We start from the raw sequence: 27,086 nt of genomic DNA, 5'->3' as shown, positions 1-27,086 counted from the left end.
ATAACAACTAAGATATACTTTATTACCAGCCAATACACTTTATTACACCTAAAATAAAGTGTATTGGCTGGCAACCAAAAAATTAGAGGAGACTACATGCACAATATTCAAATCTCTTGTGCGCTTCAAATATAGTTAGCATTAGCATTAGTAGAGGCATATGATGCAAGAAAGCAAGCTTATACAGCATTAGCACAAAAAAACCTGCTCCCATTTCACCCCTCCGTTCGTTCCAAATACCAGTCCAGCTTAGCCATAAATTTATTTAGGCTATCAACTTCCACAACAAAAGATGGAAGTCTGTTTCACCAATCAACTACCCGCTGGCTAAAGGCAAACTTCCGCACATCTATCCCACAACTGTCTTTCCTCAATTTGAATTTATGCCCTCTCGGGCAATTATTCTGAGCAAGTAGAAGAATCCCATCAGCATTGAGCATGCTCAAACCATTCAAGGGTTTATACATCTAAATCAGATCACCTCACAGGTGCCTAGTCTCCAAACACTGATCTGCAAAACTTAAGCCTTTCTTCGTAAGAGCAACCATTTTTTCCATTCACTACTCGTTGCCCTTCTCTGTACTCGTTCCAACAGCTCTACATCCTTCTTAAAGTGAGGCCTCCAGACCTGTATACAGTACTCAAGGTGTGGCCTGACCATTGCCTTATACAAGGGGATAATCACATCCTTATCCCTACTAGAAAAATTCCTGTATATCATTGACAAGACACCATGAGCTAGTCTTGCACACCGTTTGCACTGCTCAGAAAACTTCATATCTGTCTGCACAATTAACCCCCAGGTCCTTTTCATTCTCTACCACTGTTAGTGTAGTACCACAGAGTTGATACGTTACTGTGGGGTTACTGCTTCCCATGTGTAGTACTCCCAACTGTGCAGAAAAACAGAGTAGGCGAGTAAATCAGAGTGTCTTATATAATAGGATAGATGTGCAATATATGTAGGATAGATGTGCAGAAGTTTGCCTTATAGCCTAAATAAATTTAAGGCTGAGCTGGACAGGTATTTGGAATGAACAGAGGGGTGAAATGAGAGCTGTTTTTTTTTTTTTTTTTGGCTGATGCTGCACAAGCTTGCTTTCTTGCATCGTATGCCTCTACTAATGCTAATGAGGGATTTTCATTTCCCAGGTATTGATTGGAATTTGTGGGTTGGTCACTCACATTAGCAAGGCTTTTGTGGATTTATTGCTAGAGGGAGTAATACTCTTGATCTGATTATCAGTAGTGATTCTTTGTGCATTAAAAATATGCAGATAAAGGAACCGCTAGGTGGCAGTCATCACTGTGTGGTGAAGTGAGATTTACTCAAAGAAGTAACTACCATCTAGGGAGTTACCTATTTGAGTTCAGGGAAGGGTTTTTCTTTAGTAAAGGTAATTACAGTGGTCTGAGACAGTATTTAAATTCTATACGGTGGTCCCAACTGATGATGTTACCAACAGCCAATTTAAAATGGGAAACATTCAAAGAATTAATCCTGGAAGTTACTAGGCTTTTCATGCAAACTAAGAAATGTTGTTAAGATTTAGGCCTAAATGGATGTCAGATGAACTAATTAGACATGTGATAGAGAAGAAACATGCATGGGATACATATAAATTAACATACGACACGGAAGTCTATGACAGATATAAGCTAGTCTGTAAACAAGTCACAAAGGAAATTAGGAAGGCAAAGATGGATTAAGAGAAATCTATGGCAATGGGTGGTAAGAAAAACAGCAAAGAGTTCTTTACCTATGAAAACTCTAGAAGAAAGGAGAAGAATCACATTGGTCCACTTGATATCAATGGTTCAACTATTGATGATCCTGCTCAAGTAGCTAACAAACTAAATGAGTATTTTGCATCTACATTCACACATGAGGAGTTAATCAGGGAGGGGAATACCAGAGGTAAATTAAACTCTGGCAGTGAGCTAGATGATTTTGCAATAACTGAGAGCAAAGTGGAGGAGAAATTGTTGAAGATAAACATAAGAAAGGCACCTGGAGTGGATGGGATTTTTATGCAGTTATATTAAAGGAGGCAGCAAAGGAAGTAAGCAAACCCTTAGCCATAATTATGAGAGCTTCCTTGGACTCAGGGGAGGTACCCATAGACTGGAAATGTGCAAATGTGACCCCAATTCACAAAGGAGGATCAAAGGCTGACACAAGTAATTATAGACCTGTGAGCTTAACTTCTGTTCCAGGAAAATTAATGGAGGCACTGGTTAAAGAAGCACTGCAGGATCATTTAGACAAGACTTCAGTTATAGCTCGGACACAGCATGGTTTTGTTAAGGGGAAGTCTTGCCTGACCAATTTGATTGGATACTATGATGCAGTCACAAAAGAACTGGATGCAGGGAATAGCTTTGATATTATATACTTGGATCTTAGAAAGGCTTTTGATACTGTTGCACATGGAAGACTGCTGCACAGATTGGAGCACTGTGGCATTAGAAGCAAATTGCTGCTATGGATAAAGGGATGGTTGAGTGGGAGGAGCGAGAGAGAGAGTCATAATCAATGGACACTGCTCTTCGTGGACTAATGTCATTAGCGTCAGTGTTTGGTCCATTGTTGTTTTCTATATTTTTTAACGATACTGATGATGGTATATCACGCTTAATGTCCAAGTTTGCATACAATACGAAGGTTGGCAGGGTTGTTAATGACACTACTGACAGTACAGTACTGCAAGAAGATCTAGAAAAGTTGAGCAGAGGTGTCAACTGAAGTTTAACATTGAAAAATATAAAGTACTGCATATGGGAAACTGTAACCCCAGAGCAGCGTATCAACTGTATGGTACTACACTGATAGTGGTAGAGTGAAAAGAAACCTGGGGGTAATTGCGCAGGCAGATATGAAATTTTCTTAGCAGTTTCATGGTGTCATGTCAATGATATACAGGAATTTTTCTAGCAGGGATAAGGAGGTGATTATCCCCTTGTATAAGGCAATGGCCAAGCCACACATTTTAAGACATTTTAACACATTTTAAGAAGGATGCAGAGCTGGTGGAACGAGTATAGAGAAGGACAACAAGAGTTGTGAATGGAACAAAGAGTTGCTTTTACGAAGAAAGGCTTAAGTTTTGCAAATTACAGCATCTGGAGACTAGGCACCTGTGGAGATGATCTGATTGAGTGTATAAAGCCTTGAATTATTTGAGCATGCTCAATGCTGATGGGATTCTTCTTCTTGCTCAGAATAATTGCCCGAGAGGCATAAATTCAAATTGAGGAAAGACAGTTGTAGGAGATAGATGTGCAGAAGTTTGCATTTAGCCAGCAGGTGGTTGATTGTTGTAACAAACTTCCATCTGTCGTTGTAGAAGTTGATAGCTTAAATAGATTCAAGGCAGAACTAGACAAACATTTGGAGCAAGTGGATTGGGTGAAATAAAAAGGGTTTCTTGTTTTTTTCACTGATGCTATATAAGCTTGCTTTCTTGCATCATGTGCATTTACTAATGCTAAGTTAGAAAAACAAATTTTAAATATTTCTGAGGCACCAAAGAGGAATCATATTGTAAACCCTGATCCATGATATTTTAATTTGATTGTATTTTTGATTAGTTAACATATTAATTTGAGTTTTACAAATAGATTAAATAGACTTAGTATTATTCGTTAGCTTATTTTTTAAATTTAGCTAGTTATTTTGTAAGTTACAACTCACTACTCATACTGCTATTGTATCGGTGTATTGGCGAGAATATCTTAGCATTGCCAGTAGTGCAGAAGAATAATAGGATTTTAATTGTAATAAATATTTTGAAGGTTTTAATCACTTTTTTTGGCACATATCTATTATATTAACTTTATTATATTTAAGTTATATTAGCATAACTTGATAGCTAAGGTACAACGTAAAACTATAAATCGAAATATCTATTACTGCATTAGCTTAGTATATATTGTATAGTCAAGTACACTGAGTGGGCAGAAAGCATCGGATACCTACCTAGTAACGGGTAGGCCTACCTTTTGCCTGGATAAGGAAGTCACATAGTGAGGCAATGAGTCCACTAGTTTTCGCAAAAATATTCCACATGTATTTCCATCCACGAATGCTGCACCACTGTCCATAATTCTGGCACAGTCCTGTGTGGAGGACCTTTCGACGGACTCGAATGGACCTTTCCACAGCATCCCAAAGATGCTCCACAAGGTTCATGCCAATGAACAGGGAAGCCATTCCATTGTGGAATCTATGGAATGCTCTTTGAACTATGTTCTAGTCACCATGGCTCTGTGGGGGAAGTGCATTGTCCTGCTGGAAGAGTCCATTGCCCTGTGGGTGCACGATGACCATGAAGGGATACAGATGATCTGCAAGGATGGACCCATAACTTGGACCTTTCAGAGATGCATCTACAGATACCAGAGGTGACAACGTGTGCCAGTGAACATGCTCCAGACCATTACTGACCGTCCACCTGCCCAAACAGTTCCTTGTTGACATAAGGAGTGAACAGCTTCATGCAGTTTTAGTCAGATATACACACTCCCGTCCACTCGAAATACTGGAAACAGGACTCTTCGGACTAGCAGACCAGTCTCCAATCATCAAATGTGAAGTGCCGATGTTGTTTCATCAAATTGAGGCATAGAGTCCTGTGTCGTGGTATTAGCAATGGGAATCTGAAGGGCCAGGGGCTCCCATTAACCTATTGCGGTTAATGATAACTTGATGGTCTTGGTGGAGATGTTTCTTCCACCTCCCTTGTTGATTTGTGCCACTGTTGCTCACCAGTTGGCTGAAACAATGTGAGACAGATGTTCATCCATCACCTTTCTCTGCCCACGATGAGATGTTATTCTGTGAACGACATATTCATGATACACTCTTGATACTGTCGAATGGGGATAGTGCAATTTCTGTACCACTTCCATGATAGAGTGATCCATGCATCAGGCACCTACCATCATTCCTTCTTCAAAGTCGGTAATTCATGAAGTTTATCCATACTTACATTGAATTCTGTTTACGCGAATGCAGTGTAGCCATATACCTGCTAAGGCATGGGTTTGTCCACTAGCGAGAGGGATGACATTGTCGCACTGTCCAGGAATCAGGTAACCCATGAATTTGTCCCTTTAGTGTATAGTATAGTATATTAATTAATCAATTTATTAATTTTCATTGTTAATTAATTACATGGTATTTAAGCAGAAATCATGCCCCAGACAAGAGCGGCAAAGCAATGTGCACAAAGTAGCGGGAGTGCTGTGGCTCAGGGGAGAACCAAAGGGGGAGAAATTCCAATGCATCAAATCTTAAAAAAATGTTCAACTTGTGAAATGTTTGTGGACCGCTTTGGAACAGGATACGATCTAGCCAAGCAGGATGTCTTTGTGTGTGTGTGTGTGTGTGTGTGTGTGTGTGTGTGTGTGTGTGTGTGTGTGTGTGTGTGTGTGTGTGTGTGTGTGTGTGTGTGTGTGTGCTAGATGCACAGAGTGTCAAGAAATTAGGTGCAAACTCAGCATTCTGATGGGCATCTATGAGAGTTTGTAGAGTAGGATAGATACCCTGAAAGGAATTGAACTGGGGAACCCATCAAACGCTCAGATGCTCAACTGAATGCCAGAGCTCACTCTTGTACATTGGGCAACACAGCAACACAATTCAGGGCAGAATGCACTAGTCCCACAGGAGATAGTTATTGTTGGTGACTCTATTGTCAGGGAGATGGGAATCATATTGTGCAAAAAAGGATAGATGGAATAGTAGCAGGGTATATCTACCAGGTGCAAAAGTTGATGATGTTGTAGAGCAGATATCATCTTTAAGGGCAGAAAGGGTGATATTGTTGTACACAATAGCACTAAGACATTAAGAGTAGGACATCTGTGAACTTACTTAATAAGTACAGGTCAATGTTGAAAAAAAGTCGCAAGTTAGGGTTAAATTTGAAAGTGTTTGCAATTCTGCCAAGACATAATAGGAGAAAGTATATGATGAGAGCCATGTCAATCAATTTAGCCCTGGAGAGAATGTGCAAGGCTCGTGGAGTAGAATTTTTCTCAATCTGGTCAGTGATTTTAAACAGGACTGACTGTTTCTACAGGAATGGGATTCGCTTAAATAGAAAGGGTGCAAGAATATTTGCTGATGCTATTGAGGCATTGTAGGCGAGTCGGAAAACTGGTAGCTTGGATGGATTCATAGACTAATAGATTAACAATAGCAGCAGGCAGAGGCGAAAGTGATTCTTGCACTGCCTCTGGAATGAGCAGCAGCTTGGAAAGCAAGGTACTAGGGATTTCGGGGACTGCTGGGAGTCATCAAGGAACAAGTAAATACATGTGTTGTGTTCGAGTAACTAAGAGTACGAAGAGGTGTATGTACACGCGCAGTACACCAATGCTAGGAGTGTAGTAAATAAATTTGATGAATTTGAGGAGCAGGAAAAAAAAGCAAGGGCTGATGTTGTTGGGATATCAGAGACATGGTGCCACACAGAGATAAGGAATGAAGAATTGGAATTTGGGGAATATAATGTGTACAGAAAGGATAGACAAGATAGAAGGGGAGGAGGGGTGATGCCGTTAGTTAAGAAATATATACAATCTAAGGAAGTGCATCCAGCTGACATGGGTGGACAGTGCAGTGTAGATTCAGTTTGGTGCAATATAAGTACTGGTAAAACAAGTTGAGAGCATGAGTGTGTTATACGCCTAATGAGTACAACGAACAACTGTACAGAGAAATAGAGTGGGCCAGTAAATCAAATTGTCTTATAATGGGGGATTTTAACTTTCTAGATATAGCCTGGAACTTGTGGGTTGGCCACTCACACACACTAGCAGCCCTATTGTGCATTTATTAGATGACTGTTTTCTACAGCAGCATGTTCGAGAGGCAACCAGAGAACCAGAGGGAGTAATACTTTTCATCTCATTATCAGCAGTGATTCTTCATGCATTACGGATCTGCAGATAAAAGATCCACTAGGTGGCAGTGACCACAGTGTGCTGATGTGGGATTTACTTACAGATGCAACTACCACCCGGAGTAAAGGGAAAGGTTTTTCCTTTTGTAAGGTGACTAGTAGTCTCACAGATTTTTAAAATTCTATACAGTGGGACCAACTGATGATGTTACCAACAGCAAATTCTAAATGGGAAACATTCAAGGAATTAATCTTGGAAGTTACTAGGCTTTTCATACCAACTAAGAAATACTGTTCAATGTTTATGCCTAAATGGATGTCAGATGAAGTAATGAGACTCATGGCAGAGAAGAAAGATACAAGATATATATAAATTATCAGGAGACACAGATGACTATGGTAGAAATAAGATAGTCTATAATCAAGTCATAAAGGAGGTTAGGCAAACAAAGGCAGATTATGAAAAATATTTGGTAAAGGATGCAAAGAAAAACAGCAAAGACTTTTTTACTTTAAAAAATATAAACTTAAAAAACCATAAACTCTAGAAGGGAATGAATCAGATTGGTCCACTTGACAACAATAGTTCGAGTGTTGATGACCCTGCTGAGGTAGCTTACAAACTGAATGGGTATTTTATATCTACATTCACACATGAGGAATGTCTGTAGGGAAGAGGAAGCCAGAGGCTTATCTAACTCTGGCAGGGAGCTAAATGATTTTGTAATAACTGAGAGCAAAGTGGAGGCGAAATCGTTTAAATTGAACATAAGAAAGGCATCTGGGGTGGATAGGATCTGCAAATATATTAAAGGAAGCAGCAAAGGAAGTATGCAAACCCTTAGACATAATTATGAAAGCTTCCTTGGACGCAGTGTAGGTCCCCACAGACTGGAGTTATGCAAATGTATCCCCAATTGACAAAGGGTGACACTAGTAATTACAAACCTGTTGGTTTAACTTCTGTTCCAGGAAAAATAATGGAGTCACTGGTTAAAAAAACAGTGCAGGATCATCTAGACAAGACTGCAGTTATACTTCAGGCACAGCATGGGTTTGTTAAGGATTGCCTAATGATCAAGACCATCACACTACACTCAGGGCAGTGGTCTTGTCTGACAAATTTGATTGGATACTATTAGCATTAGCAGAGGCATTTGATGCAAGAAAGCAAGCTTATGCAGCATCAGCCAAAAAAAAAAAAAAAAAAAAAAACCCCACTTCCACTTCACCCCTCTGTTCGTTCAAAATACCTGTCCAGCTGAGCCTTAAACTTATTTAGGCTATCAACCTCCACCACAAGGGATGGAAGTCTGTTCCACCAACCAACCACCCGCTGGCTAAAGGCAAATTTCCGCACGTCTATCCTACATCTGTCTTTCCTCAATTTGAATTTATGCCCTCTCAGGTGATTTTTCTGAGCTAGAGGAAGAATCCCATCAGCATTGAGCATGCTTAAACCATTCAAGGCTTTATTAACCTCTATCAGATCACCTCGCTGGTGCCTAGTCTCCAGACACTGTAATTTGCAAAACTTAAGCCTTTCTTCGTAAGAGCACCCCTTTGTTCCATTCACTAATCTTGTTGCCCTTCTCTGTACTCGTTCCAGCAGCTCTACATCCTTCTTGAAATGAGGCTTCCAGACCTGTATACAGTACTCTAGGTGTGGCCTGACCATTGCCTTATACAATGGAATAATCACCTCCTTATCCCTGCTGGAAAAATTCCTGTATATCATTGACAATACTCTATGAGCTACTCTTGTAGCCCGTCTGCACTGCTCAGAGAACTTCATATCTGCCTGCACAACCACCCCCAAGTCCCTTTCATTCTCTACCACTGTCAGTGTAGTACCACAGAGTTGATACGTTGCTCTGGGGTTGCTGTTTCCCATGTGTAGTACTTTACATTTGTCAATGTTAAACTTCATTTGCCACCTCTCAGCCCATCTGCTCAACCTTTCCAGATCCTGTTGCAGCAGCATAGTGTCAGTAGTGTCCTTGACAACCCTGCCAACCTTTGTATCATCTGCAAACTTGGACATTAAGCTTGATAAACCATCATCAATATCATTTATAAATACAGAAAACAATAATGGACCCAACACTGAGCCCTGAGGGACTCCACTAATAACATTAGTCCACGATGAGCGGTGTCCATTGATTACCACTCTCTGTCTTCTCCCCCTCAACCACCCCTTTATCCATAGCAGCAATTTGCCTCCAATGTCACACTGCTCCAATTTGTGTAGCAGTCTTCCATGTGCAACAGTATCAAAAGCCTTTCTAAGATCCAAGTATATAATATCAAAGTTATTCCCTGCATCCAGTTCTTTTGTGACTGCATCATAGTATCCAATCAAGTTGGTCAGGCAAGACTTCCCCTTAACAAAACCATGCTGTGTCTGAGCTATAACTGAAGTCTTGTCTAAATGATCCTGCAGTGCTTCTTTAACCAGTGCCTCCATTAATTTTCCTGGAACAGAAGTTAAGCTCACAGGTCTATAATTACTTGTGTCACCCTTTGATCCTCCTTTGTGAATTGGGGTCACATTTGCACATTTACAGTCTATGGGTACCTCCCCTGAGTCCAAGGAAGCTCTCATAATTATGGCTAAGGGTTTGCTTACTTCCTTTGCTGCCTCCTTTAATATAACTGGATAGATCACATCCACCCCGGGTGCCTTTCTTGTGTTTATCTTCAACAGTTTCTCCTCCACTTTACTCCCAGTTATTTCAAGATTCTGTAGCTTACTGCTAGAGTTGAATACACCTCTGGCATTCCCCTTGCTGAATAACTCCTCATGTGTGAATGTCGATGCAAAATATTCATTTAGTTTGTTAGCTACCTGAGCAGGATCATCAACAGTTGACCCATCAATATCAAGTGGACCAATCTGATTCATCCCCTTCCTTCTAGAGTTTACATAAGTAAAGAACTCTTTGCTGTTTTTCTTTGCATCCCTTGCCAAGGATTTCTCGTAATCTGCCTTCGCCTGCCTAACCTCCTTTGTAACTTGGTTGCATATCAACTTGTATCTATCATAGGCTTCTGTGTCATGTGTTAATTTGTAAGTATCTCATGCATTTTTCTTCTCTGCCAAATGCCTCATTAGTTCATCTGACATCCATTTTGGCCTAAACCTTGAACAATATTTCTTAGTTGGTATGTAAAGCCTAATAGCTTCCAAGATAAGTTCTTTGAATGCTTCCCATTTTGAATTTGCTGTTGGTAACATCATCAGTTGGTCCCACTGTATAGAATTTAAATACTGTCTCAGTCCATCGTAGTCGCCTTTACGGAAGCAATAACCCTTTCCCTTACACCTAATGGCAGTTACCTCTTTGAGTAAATCCCACTTCAGCACACTGTGATCACTGCCACCTAGTGGTTCATTTATCTGCAGATTCTTAATGCATGAAGAATCACTGCTGATAATCAAATCAAGAGTATTACTCCCTCTAGTTGCCTCCCGAACATGCTGATGTAGAAAACAATCATCCAATAAATCCACAAAAGCCCTGCTAGTGCGTGAGTAACCAGCCCCCAAATTCCAGTCAATATCTGTGAAATTAAAATCTCCCATTATAAGACTCTCTGATTTACTGGCCCACTCTATTTCCCTGTACAGTTCCTTATTATACTCATCAGAGTCATTAGGCCTATTGCACACTCCTACTCTCAATTTTGATATCCCAATGCTTATGTCACACCAAACTGACTCAACACTGCACTGTCCAGCGATGTCGACTGGCTTCTCTTCCTTGGTTTTTATGTGTTTCTTAACTAATAGCATAACCCCTCCCCCCTTCCTATCCTGTCTATCCTTTCTGTAGACATTGTACTCCCCAAATTCCAGTTCTGCATTCCTTATATCTATGTGACACCACGTCTCTGAAATCACCACAATATCTGCCTTTGATGTTTTGAGCAATACCTGAAATTCATCAAATTTATTTACCAAACTCCTAGCATTGGTGTACACGCAAGTATACATGCACCTGTTCCTATTCTTAGCTACCCTAACACAACCCATGTGTTTTCTTGTACTGCAATGACTCCTAGCAGGTTCTGAAATATCCTGTATCTTATTTTCCAGGCTGCTGCTCATTCCAATAGAAGCAGTACAAGAATCACTTTCACCTCTGCCAGTGGCTACTGTTAATCTATTAGTCCTTGTATCCCCCAAGCTAGCAATTTTCCGACCCACCTAACATTGCCTCGATAGAATAAGCAAATATTCTTGCACCCTTTCTATTTAAGCATATCCCATCCCTGCAGAAGCAGTCTTTCCTGTTAACAAGTACAGACCAGGCTGAAAAAAATTCTACCCATTGAGCCTTGCACAATCTTTCCAGGGCCGAATTGATTGACAAGGCTCTCATCATATACTCCATTCTATCATGTCTGGGCAGAATTGCAGACACTTTCAAATTAAACCCTAATTCAAGGCTTTTTTCAACAGTGACCTGTACTTGTTAAGTAATTCTGCCGGTCTCCTACTCTTAATATCATTAGTGCCAACGTGTACAACTATATCACCTTTTGTGCCCTTAAAAGATGATATCTGCTCTACAATGTCATCTACCTTTGCCCCTGGCAGACAAACCCTTTTCCTGTTCCACCTATACTTTTTACAAAGCATGTTTCCCGTTTCCCTGACAATAGAGTCACCAACAACTACTAGTTCCTGTGGGACCAGCGCATTCTGCCTTCGGGGTTGCCACTGTATAGAGTGATGACCAAGTGCAAGCTCTGGCATTGATGTGGGCAGCTGAGAGCTTGATGGGCCCCTCAATTTAGATTCTTCGTGGGCATCCACCCTGCCCTTCAAACTCACACTCACACACACAAAGACATCCCCCATGGCAGTATCATGTCCCGTACCCGACTGCTCCACAAACATCATGCAAGCAGTGCATTTTAAAAGGCTGTGATTCAGTGGGCAACTGCCCCCATCAGTTGTCCCCTGAGCCACAGCACTCCCAGCGACAGCTTGAGCCTTTTGCTTGCTTTGCTGCTCTGGTCTGAGTCATGATTTCGATTTAATTTCAATAAAATTTCAATTTCAGTACAAAATTATAACCCTAAACTTGTATCCCAACACAGTTATAACACTATATATATTTTTCATTTTCGAGTATTATCTACAAGTTCTGTTTATATAACTTCCGTATCAAGTTATGTATTAATTAATTATGTTATGTTTGTGATCTAAGTCGTTATATGTATTTAATTTAAAAAGTACAATTTAATTGACAATGAAGTTTAACAAGATTAATAGATTTTACTGATTAATTGACAATATTATATTATATACTATACTAAGCTTACGCTATATAGTTCGGGATATAACGTATCGTATAACAATGGCGGCAAGTAGGAATGATAAATCTACGGACACTTAAGTATTAATTAACTTCCAAATCTCGCTGTCTCAATTCAGAATAAACTAAGAATCCTGACTAGGTCTATAAGCTACTTATAGAAAATAATTTGATATAACAATTGGTCAATAAAGTGGCTAAATATGGCTAAAAAACGTCTTGTTCAGCAGAGCTGCAACTTTAAACATGTGGATTTATTCTTACCGATACTAATATCTACAAAATCTCTATCTAAGTTAAACTTTAAACTAAGTATCGAAACTAGGAATATAAAGCTACTCTAGAAAATAAGTTAATATGCAAATTTAAGCTAATAAAACAGAAAAAACTTTTCTATTCCAGGAGCAGTAAAAAACTTTGCCTGCACAAGGCTACTCTCGTTCAATGTCAGAACAGTAGTACACATTCCCATATTTCGCCAGTAAGCAAAATAAAATTTGCTGTCCTAAATGCTGAATACTAATAAGTGTTAACTAATTAGAAAACTATATCAAAAAATATTTCTGCACCCTCTTGAACATCCACCCATAAGTGACGCTTACCTCGCCTATCCAGTTGCAGTGGCCATGTGTCAGAACATAGTTAGTTCAAGTTTATTGCTTGTAATGGGAGGTTACTGCCTATGCGTTCCACTTCATAGTTTAAATTTATTTATATAATGAGTAGTGAAGAGTGTTTTTCTGTTCCTTTCTTTTAGCTCAAGCTTTAATTTATTAAAAAAATCTGTATAATTTGCAAACTTTTTGGCATAAATGAGATAGCTCGGGATAGCCAAAATGGGTTAATTACTCCCATGTATTTTCTACTTTAAAAAATTTAAAAAAAAAACACAAAAAAACTATACAATCAGTATTCGCATGATACATACTTTTAATCTGTAAAATAAAAAAAAGTCGATCCGTTATGGCACATTTTCAGGAAAAAAATGTTCCGGGAAGGGGTTAATAACTCCTCATGTGTGAATGTAGATGCAAAATACTCATTGAGATTATCAGCTATCTGAGCAGGATCATCAAAAGTCAAACAATCGATATGAAGTAGACCAATCTAATTCATCCCATTCCTTCTAGAGTTTATATAAGTAAAGAAGTCCTTGTTTTTCTTAGCATCCTTTGCCAAAGATTTCTTGCAATCAGCCTTCACTTGCCTAATTTCCTTTGTGACTTGATTACAGACTAGCTTATATCTGCCACAAGATTCTGTGTCACCTGGTACTTTATATGCATCCAATGCATTTTTCTTCTCTGCCACGAGTCTCATTAGTTCATCTGACATCCACTAAGGCCTAAACCTTGAACAATATTTTGTAATTGGTATGAAAAGCCTAGTAGTTTCCACGATTAATTCCTTGAACATTTTCCACTTAGAATTTCCTGTTCGTAACATCCTCAGTTGGTCCCACTGTACAGAATTTAAAAACTGTCTGAGACCACTGTAGTCACCTTTATGGAAGCAAAAAACCCTTCTCTTTACCCCTGATGGTAATTATATCTTTAAGTAAATCTCACATTGGTACACTGTGATCACTGCCAACTGTATGTACTGTAGAATATGAGATAATTAGGCTAGGTTTATTTGCACCCACCCTACAGCAAATCCTTTACATCGATTTTCTGCCTCAACTTAATACTAGCTTCATAAAAATAAGTATGAAAGAACGAACAAGAAAAAATGTAATGGCCATCAAAAAATACTGAAACAAATTAAACACCACAGCAACATACATATAACCAAAGCTGATAAAGGAGATACAATAGTAGTTATTGACACCATATATTATAATAATAAAATTTAGCCAATATTTCGGATGAAAATGCCTATAAAATCATTTGCAAAGACCACACCAATTCTATCACCAAGTAGATTAGACTTCCCAGTTAGACTTGCAATAAATGCAAAACCACCCAGGTAGAAAAGTAGCCCAGCAGCTGTAAAAACCATTGCACCAGCCCTTCTTAAAAATCTCAGAATGGTAAAAAACTCACAACATTTAATCAACCTGCTTAAAAACTTCAACATCAGTGGTGCAGATCTGGTATCCTTTGATGTACATAATGTTTACAAATGCCCATTAGAGGAAACAAAAAAATGATCCTCCCCAAATACTGAGCAACAATTCAATACTATCTTCTCCTACCAGCTGCTAAAAGGAACAGACATCCTCAATGTAATAGATATATACAAAAAGTTACTTCAGATTCAAAGAGAACTTGTACAAACAAAAATAAGGCTGAGTAGGCTATCCCCTCTTGTAGAAATTTTCAGTTGCAGGAATTTTCGTGCATTCTTTTGAAGACAAAGCATTAGAAAAAGGCACCCTTAAACTTAACTTTGGATCCACTATGTAGATGATGTCCTCATTATTTGGATGTATAGCATACAAGAGCTGAACAACTTTTATTCATACATTAACAGCCCACACATCTCTTTCAGAATTGAATTAGAAAAAATATAGCTACTTACTCCTTACCAGAAATACAGTATACAGAAAACCAACTGACACAGGGCCAATTCACTAATCTCATCTAACCATCCTTTAAATACAAAAATAGGTGTCCCTAAGGGCTTCATCCGGAGAGTCTGCTGCTCTACAAAAGTTATGGCCATGAGGATGAAATCATTCAGACATCACACATTTTTTTAAAAATTATGGATATCCCTAAAACCAACCTCATTTTGGGAGAATAAAATTCCCAAAAGATAAATTCTCCAGAAAGAGAAACTTGATTATCATTTCCTACGCACCACATATTAACAAAGTAATAGCACAAACAGTTAAACACATGTTTTTAGGTATACAAAAATAACCATAATAAATGATATAGTGTAAACTAGTGGTCAACAACATTTTCTATGGTGGACCACATCTTGCTTTTCGAATTTTTTTGAGGAGTCATAACAGTCGATCAGTAAAGAGAACTGTGTAGTGCAGATATTGTAAATTATGTAGAATGTAATTAATAAATTTAAAAATATCATTCACAAATCTTTTATTTTTAAATTCAGTTCTACATATATTTATTTATATAACATGTAGTAATAATAATATTTAATGGTACATTTTAAATAAAAATTTTAGTAATGAAGTGTAAGAATTTTTAATCCTTTCCTTGAGTCTGAATTTCTTTAGAAAGGTTTACTAAATCTGATTGGTATTTTATTACTTTATCTGCAGACAAGATTCTGAATTCTGAGCCTGCTTGGTAATGGATTTAATACTACTTCATTTTAGAAAATATTTGTTTGCCCATATAGGAAGAACCCCAAATGCAGATAGAATGTCAACTGAAATTTCAAGTGTTACACAGATGCATATCAATATATCAACAATCAGCAATGCAACATGCTCGAATTGAAATTGTGTTGCAGATGTTTAAATTTTTTTAATGAATTAAAATGTTTGGTTACAGGTCAACCAAATCATGCTGGCAAGTCACATTTTGACTACTGGGTCACAGGTTGCTAACCACTGCTGTAAACTTTTACTCCAGCTTCTTCTTATCCAAGATTCTCGAAAAATAAGACCCACTGTGCTGGTTATAATGTGGAGGTTGCTCTAAAGCCTACACAGGACAGAGCACAAGATGATTCTTTGTCACAGTAAGAGAACGTAAATAAGAAAACAAAAAGTGCCATATAGCAAAATCAGATCCAGTATGCCACACACAGAATGAAGACCATCAGTGGGCTTTTAACAAAACCTCACTCCTGTCTACAGACAACTACCACAACCATAGGCTTTATAAAGAAGCATTTTAATGGGTGCTATGAAAAGCATTAACTGCAACAAAGGAATTCAGATTGAAAACAGCCACAACCACATTTTAAATGCAGAGCCTAAACACAAATTAAAAACAGTTTAAAACACATTAACCACAACTGTTCCTCATAGCCCCCACCTAAAATCCACCCCTCCAACTAAGAAGATCCCAAAGATTTATGTTGAACTCTCCCTACCAATCAGCAATAAAACAGAAAATGTTAACTGAATTGTTGAAAAAACTATTAGGTATTAATGGTACAAAAATATCAAGTTCTCTTAAAGAATGGTTGTTTTATGGTCTTATTAACAATAAGACCATAAAACAACCTTATTAACTATATATCTGGTAATGACGTTAGAAAGCAAGCTTTCCTGCAGTATTTTATTCAAAGTTGTGGTAACGATAACTAATGGTTATTACTAGTCCCCTAGTAACATGATTAAAATTGTTTAATCTTTGGCTGCATCCACCACCCAATTAGATCACGATAAATAATCCTTTAAAGCCTAATGGTAAACAATCCTCTGGTAACTGGATTATACAAAGAACCTGATAATGAAAGTTTCTGAATCCTCTGTTTTCATAACCATGTTTTCACGTCGATTCTTCAGCCTTTTTGATCTTTATGATGATGGAGTAGTAATCACAGCAGGTGAATATAAGTACAATTTAATGTAGAACTATTTTAAAAAGGTAACCTTAAGTTCCTGGACTGGAACTTTATTGATCATGTTCGATGAGTTTGAAAATAAACAGAAGTGGTAAGTTGTAGTACAGAGATTATCCAGTAGGCTGACAAGTTTCAAGTAACAACCAGTTTTGTTAGTTGTGCTAATGTTCTTTGTCAAAATTTGGAATGGAGCAATGAAAAAAAATCCAATTTTGCTTTAAAGTGGGAATATTTGAAACAGAAGTGTATTAAATGTTAAAAAATGTTTATGGTAATAATATGTTAAGTCATAGCAGTGTTTGAATAGCATAAGAGGTTTAAAGATCGATGTGAGGATGTCTGTGATAACCACTTCCACTTCTTTAGAAGTGGATGTCCACGGACATCCACTTCTTTGATAACCTAAAGAAGTGGATGTCCGACAACCATCTGAAATGAGAACAGAGTTGCAAAAGTAATGTGACAAGAGATTGTTGTTTGTGACCCAGAGAATGATGGCTGATGAGTCAGATATGAATAAGAAGAAGATTCGTCATATCCTGCATGAAGATTTAGAGAAAAGGAAGATCTGTACAAAATTTGTGCTGCACAGCTTCATGGATTAGCAGAAGCAACAAAGAGTGTCATCATGCGAAGACGTCATCCAGACTTGTCAAGATAGTCCTAATTTCCTTGACTGTATCATCATCACAGATGAGTGTTGAGTGCTTCAGTACAACCCAGAGAAGAAGCCTCAGAACATGCAGTGGACTTCAGAATCATTACCAAGATCCAAAACATTTCGTTTACAGAAATCCAAGGTCAAGACGATGCTGATCACATCTTTCAACAAACAGAGTCCGATTCTTAAGAAATTTGTACCTGAAAAGGGGAGGGAGGGAGGGAGGGAGGGAGGGAGGGAGAGAGAGAGAGAGAGAGAGAGAGAGAGAACCAATGTTGTGTTCTACATACAGGTGCATCAAAGACTATTGAAGCGCATTTCTCACTTGAGGGCTGCAATTTTGAGAGAAAGGAAGCTGATTCTTGCTTTATGGAAATATCCCTGACCATTTTGCACTTGTTGTGAAGGCATTTAACAAAATATGGCATTTTGGAGATCAGCTATCCACCCTAGCAGCAGTGGACCTCTTTACCTTTCCCAAGATGACAAATGCCATTAAAGGAAAGAGATTTCAGGATGTTGAGGACAAAGTAATCACCACCTTTGTAACCCTCCGTAGCCGAGTGGAGCAGGAGTGCCGCAGCACACACACTCTTTGGGTTCAAGTATGGAGACCGCATCTAAAAAAATACATTGTGCTCCTTGAAGGGTCCAAAGATGGGTAACTCGCCTGGTGAGATCAGCAAAACGGCATCCATATGAGCAAAGACTTTGAATATGTGGGTTGCAGAGTTTGGAAACTAGGCACCTTAGAGGAGACTTTATCAAGGTGTTTAAGGCTCTGAGAGGCATAAGTAAAATAAATGAGGATGAAATTTTCACGGTTATAAATGATTCTGGAACTAGGGGCCATAATTTCAAGTTATGTAGGGAGATGTTTAGACTCCCTACGTAACTTGAAATGCAGGAAGTTTTATTTTAGCCAGCGAGTTATAAATTACTGGAATAAGTTACCTACATGGGTGGTAGAGGTGACAATTTGGGGAAATTCAAAGGTTAGCTGGATGATTACCTACATGAGGAGGGAAATGCATAGGTTGTGTGTTTCCTTTTCTCTTAGTAATTATTAATTTTTTTTAAATTATCTTCTTTTATTATTATTTATTTTATTTATTATTATTTTTTTCTTGGCTGGTTCAGCGTAAGCCATAAGCTTCCTTGCACCATGCGGCCATTGCTAATACTAATACTCCTGCATCATAAAGAAAAACATAACCACCAAACTAAACAATCTCTTTGGACACTTTCAGTAGCTCTTTTCAGAAACTTTTAGAATGATTCAATAAATGAAATCAATCAGTTGATAATTACTTTGAATAAAAATAAAATCATTTTTTGAGAGTTTCTTCACTTTGTCTTTTTATTGCAGCAGTCCAGGAACTTTACTGCTACACCTCGTATTCACTCTGGATGTCTGTGTGAGAGCGATGGCACTCCCAATTGTAACAAAATCAGTGGTGCAGAATGTGATAGGCATCAAATTCCATTTCTATTTCTAGAAAAAGTTTTTGCCTTGTTTGAATTTTGCTTGTGGTATAACCAGCACTTGACCTTTTACTAATGACAATATGTATTAAACACAATTTTTTATTAAAAGATTAATATTAAAAAAAAAATTTTTTTTTCACCTCTTATTTTCAAAAATATAAAACTTTTATTAATTCTGCTGAAATAACAAAAAAAAAAAAAAAAAAAAAAAAAAACACATAATATAAACAAGGAAATTATCATTCTCTTCCATTTTCCAGTTTTGAAGTTCCACGCACCTAATGGTGCAAGGGAGTTCAAATACATTGCATATATTTCTGCTTATTACATATATATTTGGTACCATTTATGGGCATATTCAGCCTTTATTTGGTACTATTATAGGCAGATTCAGCCTAATTACTCCACTGGTTGATTCAACAGCCTTGCACCAGGTATATAAATGTGCAGTAACCAATCAGAATGAGCTTAATGTATTAGTCTGTCACTTGAAAAGGTGTGAATATGTTTATTAAACGAGGTGGGTAATTACCGGAAAGTAACTTTCACAGAAATTATTTATATATGGTTTATGACATGTTTTTGCATTGAAAGAGTAACAGTCAGCTTTCACTGAACAATAAAATAATAAGTGTTCACAGATTACACACACACACACACACACACACACACACACACACACACACACACACACACACACACACACACACACACACACACACACACACACACACACACACACACACCTATTTTACAAAGTGACAAATCCCTCCTATCAAGTTACATTCTCACTGCACTTACTTTTAATCTTTCTAGAGTAATGGAGACACCTATCATCTGACTCTTAAACTATCTTGAAACCTTCCATCTGATGATTGAGCGAAAATATGGAATTTATTAGTGTCAATTCACTCATGATATATTGGCATATGTTAATTATCTTTGGACAAATCCATTTCTTGTACTTGACATTTCCAATGCTTTTGATCATGTTCAGAAAAAATGTTAAAACAAGCACCCATCTTATGAGGATATATTTGCACATCTCTAATCCATAGAGGAAATCCCTATGGACTAGATCTCTGATTCACAAAGGGGTATCAAAGAGTGACATGAATAATTACAAAACTGTTAACTTGACTTCTGTTCCAGGGAAAATTATGAAGTCAGTGGTTAAAGAAATAATTGCAGGACTCTCTAGACGAGTGAGGTCCAACCTACGGCCATTGAATAATTTTAATATGGCCTGCAAAGAAAGTGAACCAAAACAGCATTTTAGAGAGTTGCACCACTGTAATGCAATGTTGGGTAATGCAAGCATCGGGCTCGGCTGTATCAAATGTATACATGTGGTCCAGTGCAATAGTATGTACACTTAATACAGTTATGTACATATCAATATTTTCATATTGTGATATTCTACTATTTCGATATAACTTGTTCAAAGAAAATGACATTTTCATGGCATTTCAAGAAAAGAAAATTCCATGGAAATGGCTACTTTGTTTGGATCAACGAAAGTTTGCACTGAAATTTTTTCACACATGAAATCAAATAAATATTTAAAAATAAACAGAATAACATATGAGCATCTTCATTATTGAGATTGGCATCACAAATTTTCAACTAAATTTTGAACAATCATCTAAAAATATCCAACCTCACTCATCTCATTGAATGTTAATACACAATTATTAATTATTGTGTATGTCTGTTTTGTTGTTTGGTTATTAGGAGCATTAGCAACTAAGGCCATATTGCTCCGGGGATATGCGGTGGTCATTCCCTGACCTTTCCACATCCTCCATATTTGGTGGCTCACGGGTATTGTGTATGTACTTAATAAAATTTTTGAATATTTTCAATTTTAGGTGTATCATTATATTTATTAATTCACCTTTATTGAAAAGCAGTGATCCTTTGCAGGTTGTAAATGTTCTAAAGTGAGCATTTAAAAGCAAAAGTAGGGTATTTTTTTTAAAAAACAAAAGTAGGGTATTTTTTTTAAAAAACAAAAGCAAAGTATTTTGTTAAAAAAACAAGTCATAATTTTAATAAAATCTAAAAAATAAATCACTGACATAGATATGCTGCACATAAAAGTGTTAGGAATTTGCATTTTTTATATATAGTCTGAAAATAAAAAAATTGTAACATGAAAATAGAGACTTCCCTTTACAGGCAACAAGACATGGAAAATGTAACACACTAATTTTTCTCAAATCATACGGTGCAGCCCGCAAAACAAATCTAACTTTGAATATGGCCCCTGTACGGGGAAAGGTTGGACACCATTGCTATAGACAGAAATGCACTCAGAGCATGGATCTGTTAAGGGGCGATCTTCTCTGACCAATCTGACTGGATACTGTAATGCAATAAATTAGGAACTGGAAATAAAAAAATAATAATTTTGGCCTCAGATAACAAATCAGGCTTAAGGTCTAAGTTTGCAGAAGATGTGCATGAAGGTTGAAAGGGTGGTTTATGACTGTAATCAGGATATGCTACTGCAGCATGAATCTAGAAAGATTGGGCAGATGGGCTGAGAAGAGGCAACTGAAATTTAAATTGACAAATACAAGGTACTGCACAAGGGTAGCAGTAATCCTAGAATAAAGTACCAACCGTATGTACCACACTCAAGGTGGTGGAGAATGAAAAAGACCCAGGGGGGTGGCAATTGTGCAGTCAGACATGAAGTTCTCTGAGCAGCATTGATGGGCTGATAGGACAACTCATGGCATTTTTGTCAATGATATACAGGAATGTTGTTAGCAGGGATAATGAGGCAATTATCCTATTGTATTAGTCAATGGTTAGGCCACACTTTGAGTACCGCACCCTCATTTTCAGCAGGTTATGGATCTGGTGGAACAGGTGCAGTGAAGGGCAATGAAATTGACTGTAAAAGAATGCTCTCACCAGGAAAGGCTTCAGTTCTGCAAATTGCAGTGTCTGGTACTTGCACCTGTGAGGAGATATTACTCAGTAAACTAAATGCTGATGGCATTGTTTCTGTTACTCAGACTACACATGAGGGAACATAAATTCAAACTGAGGAAGAATGGTTGCAGGATGGATGTGTGGAAATTTCCTTTCAGCCAGCTGGCAGTTGATTATTGGAAAAAACTTCCATTTGGTGTTGTAGAAGTGGATAGCTTGAATAAATTCAAGGAACAACTAGACAAATTGTTAGAGAGGGTGGAAAGGTGATATGAGATTTTTTCCCCATTTTTTTTGAGAAATGCTGTATATTCTTGCTTTTTTTGCATTAGTTGCCACTATCAAATACCAAGTACTACAGGTCCATATAGCTTTCATATTTGGGGGTTTTCATACAAAATTTAAAATTAGTATTGATTTTGGGACTGTGCACCAAAACACCATTGTAGCATCAAAATATGGAAGAAAAGTGAACTACTGCAAATTTCGTTATCTGAAATACATGATCTCTCAAACTGTATGCAAGCATGTAACAGACATTAGGAATTCCTGTCCCACCTTACTTGTGTGTCACAAATATGGTGGATTGATTGAGATGTATATCTGAAAAACATTGAGGTATGTGCATGTGTGTTTGTGGTGATCCCAACCACAGAAGGTAACTAACCACTTTTTGGCTGGTGGCTGACACAACAGAAAATTACACAGAAACAAAAAAAATTCATATACCCAAACAAAACACACAAATTTACTTATACCCTATTCACAATAAAACCAGATTTTACAGCTTACCTCAAATTACTCATATCCTGACCTCTTTCTAATTTAAATGGAAAAGAAGAAGGAGAAGAAGGTTCATTTGTGAAAATTCATGTTATGGGCAATATAGCTTCATTATTTTGAAATTTTTTGATCATGTCAGGAACTTTGAGTTAAAGAGAATTAACATAATAAATATTCAAATGAAAGGATTAATTACTTAACATTGAATACAACAATATTATAATAATTACCTCTCTCCTAAATAGTCACCAATTGCAGTTTTATTAAGGCCTTCACCTTTGTAAAGGAAATGGGCAACATCTTCAGGAGTGTTCTTCAGGAGGCCATGTTCTATTAAATACTCAATTCCCTATTTTAAATATAATTGATATTAATAATTCTTACAATGTTAAACATGGGATACAGTGGAAATCCACTGTTTTAAGGTACGCTTTGTACACCAAACAATATATGCAGAACTCAGGTAGCCAAAAAAAGTAATTAAAAACTGGTGCGTGTCAAGCACGCATGGTAAATGGTTTTATGTGAAACATCCTTGGCTTGGAAGAGGTTAGCAAAATCCAAGCCAAAAGCCTAATTACCCATTTGAATGACTACAATCAAGTGGCAGCTGCAGGGAGTATTATTTTGACAATACAAGTTACGACAATTCGCCACTGGTGGAAGTTACTTCTGTGTCGCATTTTTCGTGAACTATCAGATTTACTCGGTTGAGGTGCCCCAAGGATGTTTCACATCAAAAATATCCCAAATAACCACAGCATTTATTAACACCAACAGCACTTAATTGTTTAATTATAATTCATTTAAATCATATTAAAACTTGGGAAATAGACTGGTTTGTGAAAATTTAACTACTTTTTTGATATGACTATATATACAGGGGGGGACTATATATATATATATAGTCCCCACGGTTCTCCGTAAGGTGTGTATATATATATACACAAGGGGTGTCTCAAAAATATTGGTACAAATTTTTAGGGGAGGTAGATAACATCTAAAGGAATGTGAATAGCACAGGAACCCGTAACCGGAAACGTCACCGTAAGTCGGTACACGGCACTGTTCATCAGTTTGAGAGGGGGAAAATTTCTGGTTTACTCATTCAAGCAGTAGTCGCCGCACGAAGAGCATGCATTGATATACGAACTGTGAGCCGGCAGACATGCACCTAGTGTATAGATTAGCAGAGGGCAATGGACGAGCCACTCAACGAATATATGGAGAACGCTTCCCAGACAGACATGTACCGGACCACTGTTTGTTTGCGCGTGTGCATCAAAATTTGTGCGATTATGGGTCATTTAGAGGTAACAGGAGTAGTGCGGGTCGACGCGAACTTCCGCCATGGAAAAAAGTGTGTTGAATGCCGTCCAGAATAATCCTACTACCAGCACACGTCCCGTTGCCTCGGCCTTAGGAGTGTCTCGTTGCAGTGTACAGCTTTGTCTGACAACGATTCCTTACACCTCTTTCATCTCCAAAGGGTTCAGTTACTGCTCCCCCAAGATCATCCTGCATGTGTGGCTTTTGTGCAGTGGTTTCTCCAAGAAAGCGTTCAAGACTTGAATTTTCCAGCCTATGTTTTGTTCACGGATGAGGCTTATTTCACTCGGGAAGGCTTATTCAATCAGCACAATGCTCATGTGTGGGTTTACGACAACCTACACGGTGTGAGTCCCCATGCGGCACAACATCGCTTCGCAATCAATGTGTGGGCAGATATGGTCGGTGACTGCTTAGTCGGCCCATACCTGTTACCATCCCGCATGAACTCCGCTAAATATCGGATCTTTCTTGAACAAGTTCTACCAGGGTTACTTGATAATGTTCCAGCAAATGTGAGACGCAACATTTGGTTTCAACATGACGGGGCACCTGCCCATTATGGAAGGTGTGTTTGTGACCATTTGAACAGGCGTTTTGGGCGTAGATGGATTGGCCATGGTGGACCTATTGCCTGGCCCCCTCAAATCTATCATGTATGAATCGGCTATGGAGATGGAAATGGATCTCGTGGCGAGACTTGTCTGCGCTGCTGCTACTGTCAAAGAAACTCCAGGTGTTTTTGACCGTGTCCGTCAATCCATGCTGCGTCGGTGTCACACATGCATCGCGTCTCATGGTGGAACATCTTCGAGCATCTGTTGTAACATCATGAAATGCATCCATCTCGTACTCCATTGTTAATATTATGTCAAATAAATGTTTGCCACTAATTACTGTCTTGTGTCATTTCTGCTTCTTGTGCCTCTGCTACTACTTTCCCGTGACGTTTCTGGTTATGGGTTCCTATGCGATTCACATTCCTTTAGATGTTACCTACCTCCCCTAAACGTTTGTACCAATATTTTTGAGACACCCTGTGTATATATATATATACACCTTACGGAGAACCGTGGGGGACTATATATATATATACACAACCCAAATAGATTCATATCAGCAGGAATGGCCTCGCAATGAATGTGAGGCACTTTAATTGTGTGTGCTCAAACAACATACTGTAGTACTATTATCAATAAAATTTTTCTAGGGATAACTGCTAGTGTAAACTGTGAAATGGATAATTACGATTTCATGCACTTTTGCTTTAATACGTACCAAATTGAGAGTGAATTTATAAGTTTTTTCGCCAAAACAATATTCATGAACAAAAATAGACATAAGATTTCTTCAGGAATGAGATTAGCTTGATGTGGGCGAAGTTTTTACCGCTCCAGCAAACAGAGAAGTTTTTCTTAAATTTTTACCATTTTATTGACTAAATTGGCATATTAATTTATTTTCTAGAAGTAGCTTTATATTCTTAGTTACAATACTTAGTTTATTTTAAAAATAGATAGAGATTTTGTGGGTTATTAATTAGTATCGGTAAAACTTGTACCGTTCGAAACTTGTCGCCATTGTGAAGTATCGATATGAAATAGCATTACGTATATCTCGAACTTAATAGCGTAAGGCAGAGTTTTCCAAACCTTCTCGGTTCACGGTGCCCTAAGTGTCCCAATAATTTTTTCACAACACCCTTAAGCCAAAATAAATACCTAACACAGCGGTTTATAACCTTTTAATACCTATATAATACCTATATAATAATTTTATTCTTTATATAGAGGTACTAAATAAAGATTAATTATAGATCACCACAAAATTAAAAAGATACAGTACAATGGATACCGTACACCTTTTTATAATGAAATAAATGTATAAATTTTAAAATAAATAATAATAACTTTAAGTAACTTAAACCCAAATTACACGGCACACTGGTTGAAAACCATTGGCGTTAAGGCATAACGTAAAACTAGATGACATAATACATAGGACTGTAGTAGGAATCTATTAGCTTAGTATAGTATTGGCAATTAATCAATTAAATTTATAAATCCTTTTAATTTTTATTGTTAACTAAATTGTATTTAAACGGAAATCATGCACAGGCTAGAGCAGCAAAGCAACTTGCGCAAAGTAGCGAAAGTGCTGTGGTTTGCAGGAGAACTGTAGGGGACAATTCTCCAATGCTTCACATTCTAAAAAAATGTGCAAAATGTGACATGTTTGTTGATCTCTCTCTCTCTCTCTCTCTCTCTCTCTCTCTCTCTCTCTCTCTCTCTCTCTCTCTCTCTGTCTGTCTGTCTGTCTGTCTGTCTGTCTGTCTGTCTGTCTGTCTGTCTGTCTGTCTGTCTGTCTCGAACAGGACACGATCTAGCTATGGAGGATGTCTTTGTGTGTGCTAGGTGAAGAGAATGTGAAAAAAATTAGGCGCCAACTCAGCATTCTAATGGTCATCTATGACAGCTTGAAGAGTTGGGTGGATGCCCTTGAAGGAATTAAAATGGGGGGGGCACCCATCAAGGTCACAGCTGCCCAACTCAACTCCAGAACACAATTATGCACCAGGCAATACAGCGGCAACCTTCAGGGCAGAATGTGCTGGTCCCACAGGAGCTAGTTATTGTTTCTGACTCAATTGTCAAGGAAAAGGGAAATATACAGGGTGTTTCAATAATTTAAGGGTGAAAAGTACAAACTAAAATAAACAAAAAAGTCCCAGTGAACATTGGGCTGCAAATGAACTGTTTTCGAGATAATGCACATTTTCTGTTAAGATCCGCTACTGACTATGGGAACACTAGTTTAGCAAAAAGCTGTGAATCCTTTGCTAAGGATGGTTTTATTCAACATAAGATAATACATTTTTAATTTTTGGTTTCAAAACCACAGGATTTTACACGTTACATGTTACAGTATGTTACAAAAGGTGTTCAAAACGCTGTCCTTGCATCCGTATGCACCTTTGTATCTTCTCTGCATTGAGTTGCTTGTTTGTTTTTTGTTATTTGGTTTTTAGGAGCATTAGCAACTAAGGCCATATTGCTCCGGGATATGCGGTGGTCATTCCCTGACCTTTCCGCATCCTCCGTATTTGGCGGTGACGGGCTCGAACCCTGGTCTAATCAAGAAGCGTGT

General features: G+C 37.9%; 1 protein-coding gene across 7 annotated transcripts in view; it reads right to left on the bottom strand.

Moving 5' to 3' along the window:
* The window catches only part of LOC150083093 (cytohesin-1-like), a 491,792-nt gene that overhangs the window by 314,334 nt on the left and 150,372 nt on the right, over window positions 1-27,086 (bottom strand). For all 7 annotated transcript variants that reach the window (XM_090377032.1, XM_090377029.1, XM_090377030.1 and 4 more), the window contains exon 5: window positions 22,841-22,959. In XM_090377032.1, the coding sequence (XP_090233158.1) occupies window positions 22,841-22,959 (119 nt within the window). The remainder of the gene's footprint in view (window positions 1-22,840; window positions 22,960-27,086) is intronic.

This window comes from Mastigoproctus giganteus, chromosome 7 (genome assembly GCF_048544385.1).
Source record: "Mastigoproctus giganteus isolate SK-2022 chromosome 7, ASM4854438v1, whole genome shotgun sequence".
Classification (NCBI taxonomy): Eukaryota; Metazoa; Arthropoda; class Arachnida; order Uropygi; family Thelyphonidae; genus Mastigoproctus; species Mastigoproctus giganteus.
This window is presented reverse-complemented; position numbering and strand designations above follow the sequence as displayed.